Raw genomic sequence first — 17208 nt, 5'->3', positions numbered from 1 at the left:
TTCTTTCTTAGTGTTTGAGTCCAAACAGAACAAAACTGTTCCCTTTTGTCTTTAGATAGGTAGAGCTGTAGAGCCAGAGGACTCAGAAGTTAGTTAGCTTAATCTCCCCCATTAGTTTAGAAGTGAAACTGAGGCAGCCCTATACCTTTCTCAGGGTCATGCGTTGGGTCACCAGAATTATTTCACTCCTTTGTAATCCTATTTTGGATTTTCTTCAGAGATACTGTAATGGTTTGCATTTCCTTCTCCAGCTCATTTTATATATGAGAAAAGGAACTTGCCCAGAGTCACACAGCCAGGAAGTGCCTGAGGCTGAGTTTGAACTCTGGGTTTCCTGGCTCCAGGCCTGGATCTCTTTCTACTGTGCCACCTGGCTGCCCGCCCATACTAGAACCAGGAGTCAAATATGGGGGGTCACAGTTTCATTGCCAGTAAGAAAGCTGCCTCAATGTGTCTCAAAAGAGATTGGATTTACATCCTTTTAAGGTATGCTGTACCTTGTAGCATACTTATGCATGCATAAGTAAACATGTTACGTATATGAGTTCACATGATGCTTTTATAAGATCATGAGTTGTATTTCTTCTTCCCTTCTTGGGTATTTGTTTCCAGTATTCCTTTATAGGTTGATATTCTTCCCATCATTTCTGCTATTCCCTAGTTTAGTGAATCTACATGAGCTTGTTTTACTCTCCACCCTCCTACTGGGCCCGTTTTCAGTTTAAAGTTCTTTGGATGAGACTTGCAGATCTCTAGCAAATTATTTTTGACAGTTTTAGAATCCTTCTATTTCTAGCCAAGAATGAGCATGGAGTAAATATTACATTTGGAGGACAATCTATCTACTTCAGCTTTTGGTTCCTCATTTGGAAAATGAAGTTTTACTTTCTAACTTGTAAGAGAGTTTGAATGATGTTTGAGATCAGACACAGCCTTTCTGTCCTTGTACCATCTTAGCCAGTGACTTCACAGAGCTGCTGTGCCACGTTCAGTTTCTCGTCCAGTTCTTCATATTCTGTAGCAATGCTTTTTAGATTCCTTTTGGCAGTGTCATTTTTTTCTCTGTGGGAACTGGCTTTAGCCTTTGTCCAGTCTTAAGGCTCTCTATTCTGAGTATGTGGTCTAAAAAAACAATGTAGCTTACTTTTTTTTCCCTGAGGCAATTGGGGTTAAATGACTTGCCCAGAGTCACACATCTAGGAAATGTTAAGTGTTTGAGGTCAGATTTGAACTCAGGTCCTTCTGACTTAGTTTACTCTGTTTTTATAGCTTAATACGAGAGCACTTAACCCTCCATTTAGTCGGATGTCACCAGCCTTCATTCCTTGTTTTTTCCTTTCTTTGACCTGTAGTGGTTTGTCTCTCTCATAGTGGTGCCTATAAAATTCTCGCCATTGTTTCTTGAGCAAGGAAAAATATTACTTTCTCAAAGAGCCCATCTCTACAGTAAGAAGAACCTCCTACCTATTATTTTAACTTCTTCAACCTTCTTGTCTTCTGTCACAGAATAGATAGTCTTGAAAAATTCTTTTTCTTCTGTTTTGCCTTTTCTGTATTTCTATTTGTTCAAAGAACATTTTTGTTTTTTCCCCTGATAAGGGAGAGAGGAGGCAGGCATTCCTCTTCATTTTATCTTTATAGTGCAAAGATTGTCTTCATCTTATGCAGATCTATCTCATTAGGCATTGGCAAAAACAGTGTGCTTTGCAGCTTACTGACAAATTCTCCTTGTGCTGAGTACCTGTTGGAATTAGAAGCTTTAGTTCCTTGTTGTTCTTTTGTCTTTTCATCACAGTCATTGCTGCCACAACAAAGATGCTTATTGTTAGATCTGTTCCCTGTCATTAATGGATTTTTCTTGCTTTTTTCTGCTTAGTGTTCTAGGTTAGTTTGACAATATAATTTAGTCTTTCTTGTCAAAAAATACTCTTAGCAGTTTTATTTGCAAATTCAGTTTCTGGCCCCTTAACTCTTCCAATTTCTAATTACCTATTTCTTTGTCACTCATTGATGAGATTTAAGATACCATCGACATCATCTTGTTTCTTTGGGTTTTCATGAAAAGGCACAGTTTGAACTGATATGACTTCATTATATGTAGGAAGTCCCCATGAAATGATCTTTAGCCTTCCTTATTGTCAGCTAACAATAGTGGTGATGCCCAGGATCATGGCTGGCAGTCAAAAACATTTGTCTTTTTGGAATACCTCTCTCACATGCCTTTCCCTTCCCCAAACACTTAGTTCATGTAAGTCTCTCCAGGCCTCTCTGAAATCATCCTGATCATCATTTCTTATAGAACAATAATATTCCATAACATTCATATACCACAACTTATTCAGCCATTCTCCAACAGATTGTCAGCTACTCAGTTTCCAGTTCCTTGCTACTAAAAAAGGGCTGCTATAAACATTTTTGTACATGTAGGTTCTTTTCTCTTTTTTATGATCTCTTTGGGATACAGAACCAGTGGAGATACTGCTGGATCAAAGGTTATGTACAGTTTGATAGCCCTTTGGGCATAATAGATTTAATTTTTTAATTGAATAACAAACATTTTCCTTGTTACTTTTTCCAAAATACCACACCATCTCTTGCATTTTTGATGAGATAATCTGAAATAATGTAGGATCAAAGTCAAATAAAAATCAGGACCACTCAGGATCCTCCTGTAGAGACTTCATACTGATTTCAATTTGTATTTTGTTAAATATTTCCTAAGAACATTTTATAATCTAATTCCAACCAGACTTTGTTATGTTTGATGCCTCTGACCTTGAGCACCAAGCATTAACTGAATTTACAAGCAAGACTCCTGTAATTGCTAATTCAGTGCATGTCACCAACCATATCTGTGGCCTGAATACTCCATATCATGTACTTCTCAAGAAATTTTTATCATAACCAAAATGGCCAAGATCTTTTTATAGAATATCTTAATAGATTTTCTAAGCTTGGTTATCTCAGACCAAATGTTCTAGTTTGTGTCATACTTTGAGGAACCCTTTGCTTGGTACTCTCAAAGTTAGAAAAAAAACAAATATAAAGTAATGCTACTGTATCACTTGCCATCAAGGTTGTTAAATGTCCGTTCCCCCCTCTTCCCCTCCCGCCCCCCCCAAGTCAGATTTTCCTACAATAGTAGTAATTTGTCTAATTATATTATCTTTGTGATAATTGTGGATTTCCACTGGCTATTAACTAAATAACCCTGCAACCAAATTCTACCTATGAGGACTAGGCAACAAAAACACCGGAACAAGATGGCTGTGCCTTTATATTGAGTATCACATTTAGTTGTCAGTTCCCTATCTTTAATCAGTGTGTTTTTGTCACTGCTAGGGAATGTTTTAAGTGCTATGAACCATCCACCTACTCTTTTATATCTGCCTTCTTTATTTAAAATGCACCTATCTTTACTCAACCCTAATCTATTAGCCCTACAGTCACCAGTAGAGTTTGTCTCAAGGGAGGTCTTATGAAGTATTTTTTGAAGTCATAGTTCCCAAAGGACAAAATGTTTCACTTTCTTTACATTCCATTGTTCTTGGCTTATTTTTAGAATATTAAAAAAATATTCTAGCTAGTCTAGTGAATAGGAATTTAGAGAGAGCCAGTTAGAGTAACCTTCATTTAAGTAATTAACCTTGTTAACTATGGTACTAATGCATCTTATAATCTTATGTCAATACCACTAGTATTCTGATCACTTTTTGTTTTGACCTCAGTTCTAATCTTTTCCTTATTCTGGTTCGATCCTTAAATTTTAGTGAAAAGCTCTTATGTTCAGAGCTGTGAAAATTAAAAAAAAATTTTTTTTATCAGTATATGTTATTATAATTGGTTCCCTTGGTTTCCTATATATTTTATTTATACATTTAAAGACCTTCTGAGAAGGAGTTCATAAACTTCATATAAAAAAGGACTCCTACATTAGGGTGATTTTTGATTTAGTCATAGACTAGCCATTGGTGCGCATTTGTCATTAACATATCCTGTTCTTTCTTTTACCAGACCTATTCCTTTTAGTTTCTCCCTAGAGATCAACTTAGTTTTTCTTCTGAATTTTATACCACTTATTCCCTTTGACTTTGGTACATTACCTAATTATCTATCCCCATCAGTCATCACCAGTGATTATCATATTCTCTAGACAGTTTATTACCATAGCTTCTCACCCAGTTTCTGTCTGTAGCACAATCATAACTTGAGTCAGTTAACTAATAGGTGAATTTTGTTCTTTTTAAAAATTTTTTAGGCAATGGCTATTATAAATGGCTTTCTCTATGTCTTTGGAGGAACAACTGGCTATGTTTACAGTACAGACCTACATCGGTTAGACCTGAATACCCGGGAATGGATACAGCTAAAACCAAACAACCTAGCTTGTGATCTGCCAGAAGAGAGGTAAAGTTCTAATTTATACTTTGCATTTGCTGCTAAGACTTTTCTTGTTTAATGTCAGAGCATGGCTTAAAGAAAATCCTTTACCTGCATTTGGAATAGCAAATTGGTTGAGATCTCAGTTTAGAAAGTAGTAGTTTTCTGATATGGGAATGATACTTTTCCCTTACTGGGAGAATCATTTCTGTTTCATTCCTCCTGAGAATTTAAAATTTTCAGTATACTTTGGAATTCCTATGCTAAAAAAACAACAAATCTTGAAGAAAAAGTTAGTAGTAGTAGTAACCAAATAAGTGGATCATGGTTAGAACAGTTATCCCTAATTCTCTCATTTTTTCACTTATTCATTCTTCACATACTCACTAAACACTTAGTTTGTACAATACATACTACTGAATATTAGGGTATATAAAAATTTAAATGCCTATAATAGTTACATTATTAGTTATAATATAATATATACTAATATAATAGTTATTATCATTACATTATTCTTTTAAGATATAAGCCCTGTTTTTCCCCCTCATCTTTTCTGATACAGTAATTGCTTATTCTTAAAATTAAGTTTACATAAACTTAAATTAAAATTTTCATTTAAATAACAATTTTTTTCCTTTTCCTAGTTCCTCCCAAAGTGCCTTACTTAGTCAAAATGGCATAGAGGAGGAGTAAAGATCTTTTTCATTGTTATCTTATTTGACTCATAACTAGAGAACTGTTTTGTCATATAGAGAAAACAATTGCAAAGTGATGTCCAGTTCCCTAGAAAACAACTTGATCTTCTTCTTGAATTAGCTTATTAAGGTTCTTTCATATGTTTTCTTAAATGTCAGAAACAGGTTTTTAAAAAAATTGTCTTGTTTTTAAGATTTCTGACTTTCTAAATAAGTAATGTGACGTGAAGGATGATCTGTAACCTAAGTCAACCAGATTTCAACAAAAATACTTTTCTTCTAATTATTTTTGATATTTTCAGGTATAGACATGAAATTGCACATGATGGGCAAAGGATATACATCTTGGGAGGTGGGACTTCCTGGACAGCTTATCCCTTAAATAAGGTAAAAAAGGCTTTTCAGAACAGAAGGATATGAAGCAGTATATTTCAAACCAAAAATTTTAGCTTTGGTTACTGTGGTTTTTAGAGGGTTGGGTCACTAATATGTTTGAACATCCATTTTGTGCAGAATGCACAATAGTATTACATTAAATGGTCAGTTTCTGCTATGTTACATAGCAAGCACTGAATATGCTTTATGAAATATATCTCATTAGAAACGATGAAGAAAGTGACTTGAAGATTTAGTAATTGAAAGAAGCTTCCAGTAAGTTTTTAGCAGAGTTGGAGTTTGAACTAGGACTTCCATGTTCTTGTGTATGTCCTAGGATCAGTGGTATAAAACCTTCTGGAGCTCTCTAGAATGCAGATCATTTTGAGTGGTTATAACTTCTACAGAAAATAGTTTACATGATTCACTACTATGTATAACTGAGAATTCATTGTGATGTTTTCCAAGAGCTTAACCTCTGTTTTTGCATGCATAGAAATATGATGCAATCTGGATACCATAATACTTTATTTTTACCTTATTTATTTCCTTTATTTTTTTCCCTTTGGTCTATATTTTAGATTGTTGTTAGGAAGTAAATGAAAATTAAACGTCTGCATTGGGGTTCATAAACTGATATCTTAGGGAATTAATATTTAAATCTACATTTCATTAATTTCATTGATGAATGGAGATGATCGGTATCCAGTTGTCTCACAACTATAATACTTCTACCATTGTTATAAGAGGGGAAAAATTAGTTTTGTAATGGAGAATTATATAGGAAGGAATTAAATCACGGTTATGGTATGGTTCAATCTTAATTTCATTGGAGAATAGAATCAGGAAAGTACAATTCTGTTAGATTATGATGTTAGGATTTAATTATTAAGAGTTATGGAGTTTTTAGAGAACTGAGTCCAAATGCATTTTTGTAGAACTATCCTTATTCTTTATTGGGGTATTTAAGATTCTTTTTTCCTTGGTGATTTCTTAAGAGTTATAGTTTAATCTTTAAGATTTAGATTTAAGATCTTAAGATTTAGAAGATTTCGCTTTCTAATGCAGAGGAAATTTCATTATTACACATCTTGCAGATGAATTGTGTTTTAAATGATTCACTTTAATGACTGTCTTTGTTAAAGAGTGAGGACAGGTTAGATATATGCAAGGCCCAGAAAAGCTTTTCAGCAGAATGCAAAGGATTTATACAGACAGGCATTAAAATATGATTTATTGGACATCCAAAGTCACAAGTGATTGTCATTGTTTCTATTAAGTATGTTTTTATGGATGTGTATTTATGTGTTTCCTTTTCTCCCAAGATCCATGCATACAATCTTGAAACAAACACATGGGAGGAAATTGCAACAAGACCCCATGAAAAAATAGGTAAATCATAAATGCTGATTCTCCATCCTTGAGTAAATTTAGTTTTTGAATGTTTTTAAGGTGGGGGGGGGGAATGATTTAATTGATATTTGTGGTTCTACTAAATTAGAGATGCTTAATATTTTAATGTTTAATTTGGATTGATATTAATAGTTATGGTCTAGAGGAAAGCTTTTTAAATTGTGGGTTGCTTCCCCACATGGGGTTGTGAAACTGTATGTAGGGATTCTAAAGTTAGGAATTTTTTATCAGTAAATGTTTGCTTTATATATCTATTTTGTATACTTACGTACCCGGGTTGTATAAAAATTTCTTGGACGAAAGGATTGTGAATAGAAAAAGTTTAAAAAGCCTTGGTCTAAGTCAGATGGAGATTGTTTCCATCATTCAGCCACTGTATAGAGAGATGTGCTTTTGATAAGAATTGTTGAATTCTATAATAGAAGTGGAGGATCAGAGTTGAGAAAATTTGAATTTAAAAAACTTCTATTAGATAGAGAACCTGGGCTTAATCCCAGCTTTGCTTCTCGCCACCTTTGTATCTGTGGACCTTCATTTCTTCATCTTTGGGCATTGAATAATTGATTACCACATTCTGAAAGCCTTACAGGTATGATTTTCTGTAGATAAAGATTCCTGAGGAAACCAGAACCTACAGAGAACAGGAACACCTGCCCTGTGGCTTTCCTAGTTCTTTATTCTATTGTGTTGGTTATTGGGGATCTCCATTCTTGAGGTCTCTTATATAGAATATAATATAATATTATAATAATATGTAATATATAATACATTTGATATTTTATATTGTTTCCTTATATAAATCTTCTAGGATAACTGAGGCTATTCCACTTTGCAGCTTTTCCTAATGTAATAAAGAGATTAATTTGTGTATAGTAATTTATTTTTTTTATTTTTTTTTTAATTTTTTTAAAAAAATTTTTATTTAATAATTACTTTATATTGACAGAATCCATGCCAGGGTAATTTTTTTTTTTTAACAACATTATCCTTTGCACTCGTTTCTGTTCCAATTTTTTTCCCCTCCCTCCACCCCTTCCCTAGATGGCAAGCAGTCCTTTATATGTTGGATATGTTGCAGTATATCCTAGATTGTGTATAGTAATTTAATCGAGCAATTTATAATATGTTCTTTGCTATATTAGCATTGTGCTTTGTGTGAATAATAGAGCTCTCTTGCATGTATGTTTTTTTGTCAGGTTTCCCTGCAGCCAGAAGATGTCACAGTTGTGTACAAATAAAAAATGGTAAGGATATTAAACTAAGCACTACTTCTAGCTCTGTGTTCAATGAGTGAGTGACTAACTGAAAATAGGAAAATACAAACAATAGTTTATAGGAGTGAAGAAATCTCTTTCTGGTGCCAGGTAGAACTGTTAGCTTCAAAAGATACTTTGTCATTCAGGAAATAGAAACTAGTATTTTTCCAAGTTCTTTATCTGAATTTTATAATTTCATTTCCTTAGAAGATTCTGTTTCATTTGCCCTTCTATTAACAATAAGCTTTTAAAGCTATTAACAATAAGACAGTTTGCTAGTCATATAACAATAAGTTTGTTAGTCAGCATAACTGAAAAATATACCAGTCATGGAGGAACTGTTTTTCATATGGAAAACCCTTCATAAATTGCTTGTGCTTTTTGGGTTAAGATTTATAGAGTTCAGTCCAAAACACTGATGGTTTAAAAAGCAAAACAAAATAGGAAGATGGACAAACTTTTAACACCTTATTTCTACTCTAATTAGGACTGAAGTTAAACTATTATGTTAAAATTTTTCTTGAACTCAAACTAAAAAAGTAGATTTAAAACAACTTTTAAAATCTTTTTTAAGATTGAGTTATTTACATTTTTGTTATCATTATTGTTGAATTATAACTGAATGACTCTTTTGACTAAACTGATGATGAACCTTTGATAGACTCTTCTTGGGATTCAGAAATTTTCTGTTCTTTATCTTATAAAAATGCTGCAAAAGTAAATTAGACCTTCAGATTCTAGCTCAAACTCATACAATTGTTACAGAGAACTTGAATGACTACATATCTTTATAAATTTTTCTGTTACAAATTTTTAACACCTTTTTACTTTGATATGTTGTCGTTCCTATTCTTGATCCTGGGAACAGGATAGTTTATTGTCTCAAACACTTATAATCTGAGTTAGGACAATTGATACTGAGTGTCCCAGGGGACTACAAGAAAGCCAGGGACTGCTTCTTTGGGACTTTTGGAGTAAGGAGGAAGCAGTTAAGTTTGCTCTTGTGTGAATGCTTCTACTCGCCTTTGGTATAGATTGGATAATCTCTTTAATTTAGGACATTTAAAAATTTTTTTAAAAATTTAATTTTAATTTAAAAATTTAAACTTTTTTAAAAAGTTCAATAATAGCTGGTCTTCCCCATATTGCTTTCCTACTACCAGTCATTTCATCAGCCTGATCTCACAAAACTGTGCCATGTTCAGATGGCATGAGAATAAAACCTACCATAGCAAGTCTTGTAATCTGCTATACATATCGAGTTAGTTTGGTTCATTTAATTTGCTCTATTTCTGTCCTTTGTAGATGTTTTTGTTTGTGGTGGTTATAATGGAGAAGTGATTTTGGGAGATGTCTGGAAATTGAATCTGCAAACTTTCCAGTGGGTAAAGCTTCCAGCTGTTATGCCTGAGCCAGTTTATTTCCACTGTGCAGCTGTTACACCAGTAAGTTTTTATTTTATTACTTGTGTGAGATTGGATGGTAAAGTAATTTGTTTATAGATATGTGGTGAAGAAGTTCTAACATAAGCAGATGAAAATCCTTTATATATAAGATTGCTTTGAAGCTTGCCTCCAAGGTTTGCTAAACCTGAATCTAGGAGACAAACAAAACACTTTCATACCCCACATTCATTCATACAAAACTGACTTTGTCAAACCAGTGATCCACTGCCTCTGATATTTGTTAGCTCTTTGACTCTGGACAAGTCATAATCTCTCTGAGTTCCAGTGTTCTTATCTGTGAAATGAAGGGATTGGACTACATGACTTTTAAAGTCTTGTATGATTCTAATGAATATCAGCCTTGTAAGAGATATGCCTTAAATATCCACGGTTTTATTAATGCGCATCAGCCACATTTTTTTTTTTTTTGGATACTCTGTTGTTCATGAGATTTGATAGCCAATCTCATTTTGATTCCACTGCCTTTATAAAAATCTTTTCCAACAAGGGTCTTCACTAGCTAGATCTTTGGTTTGTCTTTTTTCTTCATCTAATTTGTACTTTTCTGTTTGTCCTGTTTATAGGCTGGCTGCATGTACATTCATGGAGGAGTGGTGAACATCCATGAAAATAAACGGACTGGGTCATTATTTAAGATGTGGCTGGTGGTACCCAGCCTTCTGGAACTATCATGGGAGAAACTGCTTGGGGCCTTCCCTCACTTAGTAAATCTCTCCCGGACACAACTTCTGCACCTTGGACTCACACAGGGACTCATTGAGCGGTTGAAATGAGGGTTTCTGGACTATTCATTCACCATGGAAATACTAATTTAAAAGAGACTTCTTTCTCTATTTATGGGCAGCGTAGAGTGTGCTACCAAGAGGATTGAGTACCCTGATCAAGGCCTTACTCAGAAAATACATCAGATGCCTTTCTGTAAATTTGTTTTTAAGTTTATGGAAATGTGTGAATTTCCCCTAAAGATGCTTCTCCCTCCCCTTTTTCCTTAAGTTCCCTCTTGCTGGGAAATGGTGGGGGAGAGGAGAGGTGGAGTTAGATTTCAGAAAATCTCTTTAAAATATCATGAATCAAGATAAAAATATAGGCTTCTTTTTCAGGAAAATTCTAAACATATAGTCAGCAGTGTTATGTGTAATTATGTATTACACATATATATGTGTAATATGGGAGGCTAGTGTTCTCCTACTTTAAAACATCATCATCAAATCCCAGTAGTTCAGGAAACATGGGAAGGGTGCCTGTTCAGACCTGGTTTTCCCTAATGCCTCATTTTAATATATTATTTGTAAAGAGGTATTTGATTGAGTAGATCTTCGTAACTACAGCAATTTTTTTGACATGTTGGTCTACATATAGACAGTCCAAATACATATTTTGACTTTGGATGGAAGGGTAACAAATAGATTGTTCACCTGTTTACCCCTTTGCAGGTAGGAAAACATTGGCTTATCTAAAAACTTGTATGTACATTGTGGATGTGGAATATGCTCTACATTGTTCTTGAAGATCAGGGTACCAAGAACATTCCAGATAAAAGGCACTATGGGCCAGACAAAGCCAGAATGACTTAAAAACACTGGACTGCCTTTTCAGTGTTTTTTCTTCTAAGTGTCTCCTCTCTCTCACCTCATGGTGAAATGTGGATCTAAGCAAACTGCTTAAAAGTCATAATGTACTATTAAGTAGATCATGAGGTCCAGGGTCCTGTAGTTTAAAATGTATAAGGATAACCTCCAGCTGTTTCCTTTTTGGAGACTTCAGACTTGGTCTTTGATCTGAAATGTGAGCTTTGGCTTTCTTTCATTTAAAACTTCTTCCAGGCCTCAGAATTGGTGCCATTTGCTATTAGTAAGTAACCTGCTGCTTTTTAGGCTCTGGACTACAAGCCTCTTTTTTTCTCAGGCAATAGGATTTTCCCTCTAGAAAGCCAACTGGCATTTGGTTGTTCCCTTAAATAGTTCCACTTTTTTTTCTGTTCATACACACGTTGTGCTCTGAGTCATACGATCCTAGTTAAGAGTTGGGAAAAGCCAAAATCAGTATGTTAATCCTTTCAGGGAAACCAAGTGTCATTTAAAAACCACCATGGGGGAAGAATGCAATTGAATGTCATTTTCATTTTTATGTGGAATTTTTAGTCTTGTTTTTTTAAATTTGAGGAAATGACTTGAATTTCTAATTTGCTTTTTTGTCTAGTCTTTTAGATAATAATTGGATAGATCATAGTCAGGTGGACATGTAGATACAGAGTTAATAAAGGTGCTTAAGAAATACAGGAAATGCAGACCAGGTTGTGGCACCTAGGTCTAATGTAGATTTGGGACGTGTTTTCCATTTAAGTGCCTTTTTTTCCCTCCAATTCTTAAAAATAATTTTATCTTCACTATAAAAACTGCTTGAGGATGTATGTATTTTAAAATAGTCTCTGAGTTAAATTAAAAGCATCTAATATCTAGGAAAAAAAGTAGAGAGCTTTGTGGAGTGTAGAACTGTATACTGTTTTAACCCATCTTTCAAGCCTTTTCATAACATATCTCATTTGGCTGTTGTGAAGACTTAGATTTTTTTTTTTTTTTGTTCTATAGTAGTTTGGGATAACTGTTTGGGCTTTAATTTTAGAGATATTAACCTTTTAATGTAGGGTACCCTAAAAGAAAGAGGTAACTATATAGTAGGTCTTGCCCTTTTCTATGCTTTTCTACTAATAGTTGCCTTTTATAGTTTGTTATTGTAGTTGCTTCATTTAAAAGAACTATTTCCCTGTCTTGGCTAGTCAGATAAATCCATTTTTAGTTCAGAGGAAGCAGCTCTGTGGCAACCTGCTAGCCCGAGCAGGTGGGATGAGACGATATTTCTATTTAGGCCAAAGAATGATCCTTCAGCTTCCAACCTTTTGATTCTGTAGATGTAACCAACAACTACTCTAGAAAACTGGATAGAGAAGTCTGGTTCAGTCTTGATTTGTTCTCATTTGTAAGCCTTCTTTTGGCAGACCCTTTGATAGTACCAGAAACCAGAAGAAAAGCAGCACTTTCCTCTGTCTTTTTTGCTTCAAAGTAGGCTTGTTGACTGCAGCAGTCTATACCTGGCTTCCTTGTAAAAAGGATCCCTTCCATCCCTTGGTCAGTTCTAATCAACAGTAGTGGAAGATTGTGTGTAACTAGATCTCTGGAAATGCTGTCTAATTAAATACACAATTCTTGCTAATGATAGGTCATGCTTATATATTTAAGAGACATGAAGTGCTTTCTTTACCACAACCCTGTGAAAGTACTTGATTTATTATTGTCCCTGTTTCATAGATTAAAGGGGCTGATTTGAAGTGGCTGGCTAAATAGTCCCAAGGATATGGGAGCCACAAATCAAGCACATCTTTTCTGACTGCATGTCAGAAGACTTTGCCGTCTGTGTTTTTTTCACATTTGTTTTTGTTCACAGCTGTTTTTCAATTGTGTCCGACTCTGTGACCCGATTTGGGGTTTTCTTGGTGAAGATACTGGAATTGTTTGCCATTTCCTTTTCCAGCTCATTTTACAGATGAGGAAACTGAGGCAAGCTGGGTTAAGTGACTTGTCCAGAGTCACACAGTAAATGTCTGAGGCCAGATTTGAACTCAGGTCTTTCTGACTCCAGGCCTGGTGCTCTTATCCACTGAGCCCATGTGTATAGTATGTGTTTTAAGTGATCTTATTGGAATTAATTTAATAATTTGCAAAGAATTTCATTATATAATTAACCAGCAAAATCACCTTGACTTTAGTGCCTATTGCATGGAAGCATATGTCTGCTTCTTCTCTGCCTCTTTCAGATACCCTTCACAATGTCTTATTTGCCATCTACAAATTTAAGTGCAATAATACATATATTTATTTACATATGACATGATATAAAGATAAGGGCACATACATAGACGTGTGTGTGTGGGTACAATTGCTTTTTAGTACTTCAAAAGATCTTAAATGTCATTGTTATTGAGTACCATCTCCTTTTGCTCCAGATGAAAATCTCATAGTTGACAGTCTTCATGAATTGCTGAGGCCACGAAGATTCACCCAGTGGCCTCTTCTGGTGATGAACTTCTACAAACTTAGGCAGAATGGTCTTTGAGTGGTATGAGTCTGTGATCCACGAAAAGTCTTTTCACCTTGGTGTAAGCTTAAATCTCCATGCTCCTACACGGCATTGGAGGAGGACTTGGACATGGGTTATCAAGATGTAGAATGTAAGTGTGACAAATATATGTGGCTTAGGGAAATTAATCCATTATTTTATAATCACACATCATATACATTCACTCAGAATTTTAGCTGAACTGCTTGGTTTAGGCCAATTTTTTGGCAAAACAAATTTTCAATTCTGGTCTTAGAATCTGGGTTGGGGGTTTGGCTTCAGGCCCTAATTTTTGGTGGCATATGATAGTAGGAATGTCTTGTTTGAAATTATTTTGTTGTGTTGTCTATTTGCACATCTATCTTTGCCTCAACAGTAAAATATCAACTTAATATTTACAGAATGCTTTAAAATTAAGGCACCTAACTTATTTCTCATTTAGAATCAGTCTTCTCTTCCTAGGAACAAAGGATTCATCTATCTGTGGAGGAATCTGAATTTACTTTGTAGTTTATCTGTGAATAGGAAGATGACTGTTTTAACGTTAATCTGTAAATGGGAAGATGCTATTTTAATGACGTATTTTCTAAATCCTTTAAAAATTATAAGTCTATTACAAGACTGGAAATTAAATAATTATTCTTCAGAGGCTAAAGGGAAACCTTTTTCTTTGGGAGATCAGTTTTCTAGTGATGTAAATTTGAAAATCTATTAATTTGCATTGATAATACAGCTAAAAAAAAAAAAAAGAGAAATGTCATTGGTTACCATATATATGAGTGAGATGGAGCTTTCTCAAGCAAAGTGTCTATTTGGAATGCAAAGCTATTAGTAATGGCAGTGGAAACAGCCTGAAACACTAAATCCTTTTCTAATCAATATTTTTGAATTTTCTGAAACGTATTTTCAGTTTTACCAATGGCCCATAGCCCTATTTTTTCAGGAAAAGGGCTAATAAGTGTTTAATTGTAGGGGAAGAATGAGCAGAAATGTCTGGGTTCCATTGGATAAACAATTAAGAATAATCAGACTAATTATAATTGGTAAGTCAGCCTTTTTTCCTTTTGACTTGATGCTGTAGCCCTTGGTTCTCTTTCAAACATGTGAAATATTCACTTCATTGTCTTCATTTTAGTTTTCTTCCCACTTCTGTAACTTCTGGAGTTCTTTATGATCCTTATGTTGCCCAGATAGGAAGAAATTTAAAGAGTGATTTTCAGACACAGACCTGCTTTATTATAGATGTTCTCTCCTCCCCTATAACCACCAAAGAATTCCTATCACCTAAGGAAAAGGAGATTGGTATATGGTACAAGGGAGAACATTATTTAACAGGTAAGGTATACTTTGACTTTTTGCAAGTATTTATGTCACCACTAAAGTTGGAGTCCCCATTTACTCTTTTGAGCATTTATTTATTTGGCTGCAGTTTTAGAAACAGGTAAGGAAAAATTGGTACTTAATCAGTTCTTTAAACAAAATGGGCTTGCTTTACCATGTTTACACAAGTTAAAGAAGTATAGCTTATAGGATCCTGAACTAATGCAAAAGGCCCTCTTTTCAACAGTTCTGCTATTGAATATTATATATATATATGTATGTATGTATATTTTTTTTGCTTTAAGGGGGCTGAGGGAAGGAGATAAAGGTTTGAATTCCAGGGATCATGAACTCCAGAAAGCAAATTCTTGTCCAGGTTATATTAGTTTTATCTTGCTTCCTCATATCAGGAAGATCATGGGCCTCTTAGCTGGAAAAGTTAGAAATTGGAGTCAGTGTTGAATCATGCTTAAGATATGAAGGTAACTCCCTTAGTAATCTGAAATTGGAATAAAATCAACTTGTTTTTTGAGATTTATAATAACAAAAAGTACTCGTGGCTCTTTTTTAAAGCATGAACTTAGACCCTGTATAATCAGGGCAGGATGTAAACCCAGAGGTTTTCAGATTTCATAGCAATATCCGTCCTTATGAAAAGTCACCACTTGACCATTTGAAATGATTGCTGTATTGTCCAGCTGTCTTCTTAATATTCAAAGGAAGAAACAAAAGAACATTTTAACTTCTGAAAGGTGGGAGTGTTGGTAAATAACTGTGATATATATACCAGGAAACACTAATCAAGAAACTTTAATGCAGTTCTAAAGAATGAACTTTGGGCCATATACTGTTGCCTTGCCCTGTGGCTATGTAGTTCAGTCCTGTTAGATTGCTCCAGGTATCTCTTTGAAGTCTGGTGTGCATGAAACAGAACAGTTTTTCCATCCTGCCTGGTTTTCTATGTACAGTAGAGAGCATAGAGAAGTTGCCTAGTATATCCACTTTGTATTCATGTACCTTGTCAGTGTTTTGCTGTTTGTTTTCTAAAGAGATCTGCTCAATAAACCTGTTCAAAATCAGTTGCTTAATGGCCAGCTTGGTCTCCTTAGAGTAGTTATGTGAACTGTGGGTTGGGGGGGGGGGCAAATAATGTAGTATTTCACATCTTACACATAACCCCCTCCCCTCCAAAACTTGGCTAAGTTTAGAGCATTTTTGTTGGTACCAGTGATATAAAAACTAAAATGGCAGGTATTGTTTAAAGAATATTGGACTGGAAAAATAAGGTAGATCTGGGAGAAGTGGCAGTATGCTCAAGGAGAAAGGGACTGGACAGAGAAGGATGGCTAAGGTGAGCAGTGTTCACAGACAGGTGAACACTGAGGCCTCAATTCCCTCATCTATTAAATGGGAATTTGATAGTATCCAGCTCAGTGATATGAATAACACAGGTATATAAAGTGCCCAGAGTCTATTAGGCCTGACTCTGCCACTAGCAGTGTGGTAAAATCACATGTATTGAGGTTCTGTTTCCTCCTCTGTAGGAGGAAGAGGAAGTGAGTTAAATCTGATGCTAAGAATTGTAAAGAGTCAGGAATCTGATGATTCCATCTCTACATGCCTAATAGTGCAAAATGTGCTTTAGGAGATGATGGAGGTATATTTGGAAATTAAGAAACCAAGGGGAGGAGTACACACAGTCCATGGTCAGGCTACACAGCTTTGCTGTGTTCACATTTGAAGACACTTCCTCTACATGATCTGTTCCTGGGTGCTAGAAAAAAGCTAATATATTTGTCAAAACCCCTATTATCTGCCCAAACCATCAAAATAGTGCTGCCTGAAAGCATTTTTGGACAGAGCTTTTTGATACCTTTGGCAAAGTTCTACTTTCCATAAGCAGACTCAAATTTTAATTTTGTTTGTCCCTCTAGGAATACATTAAGTACTATCTCCAAGAACATTCAGATATCTCCTTGCTTCCACTTAGATAAAAGAAGTTTGCATAGACTCAGAAAACCAAGTGGTTTATCTTGTCTCTGTTTCCATCATTTTTCAGTGAGAAAGTGGTTTCACAACCAACTCTTAGACTGCTCAGTTTTATGTTAACAGAGCTCTTTTTTTTTTTTTTAAGTAGTGTCCTCATCTTGTAGGATTGATATCTAGTCTTTACTGAATTAGCAAAAA

General features: G+C 34.8%; 1 protein-coding gene across 3 annotated transcripts in view; it reads left to right on the top strand.

Annotated features, from left to right (window-relative positions):
* The window catches only part of KLHDC10 (kelch domain containing 10), a 67816-nt gene extending 51716 nt beyond the window's left edge, over positions 1-16100 (top strand). For all 3 annotated transcript variants that reach the window (XM_051963518.1, XM_051963516.1, XM_051963517.1), the window contains 6 exons: positions 4259-4407; positions 5381-5465; positions 6779-6845; positions 8063-8110; positions 9428-9567; positions 10152-16100. In XM_051963518.1, the coding sequence (XP_051819478.1) occupies positions 4259-4407; positions 5381-5465; positions 6779-6845; positions 8063-8110; positions 9428-9567; positions 10152-10361 (699 nt within the window). In that variant the 3' untranslated portion in view covers positions 10362-16100. The remainder of the gene's footprint in view (positions 1-4258; positions 4408-5380; positions 5466-6778; positions 6846-8062; positions 8111-9427; positions 9568-10151) is intronic.
* Positions 16101-17208: the final 1108 nt, after the last annotated feature.

Source organism: Antechinus flavipes, chromosome 5 (assembly GCF_016432865.1).
Source record: "Antechinus flavipes isolate AdamAnt ecotype Samford, QLD, Australia chromosome 5, AdamAnt_v2, whole genome shotgun sequence".
NCBI lineage: Eukaryota > Metazoa > Chordata > Mammalia > Dasyuromorphia > Dasyuridae > Antechinus > Antechinus flavipes.
Note: the sequence above shows the minus strand (reverse complement) of the source record. Positions and strands in the feature narration are given on the sequence as shown.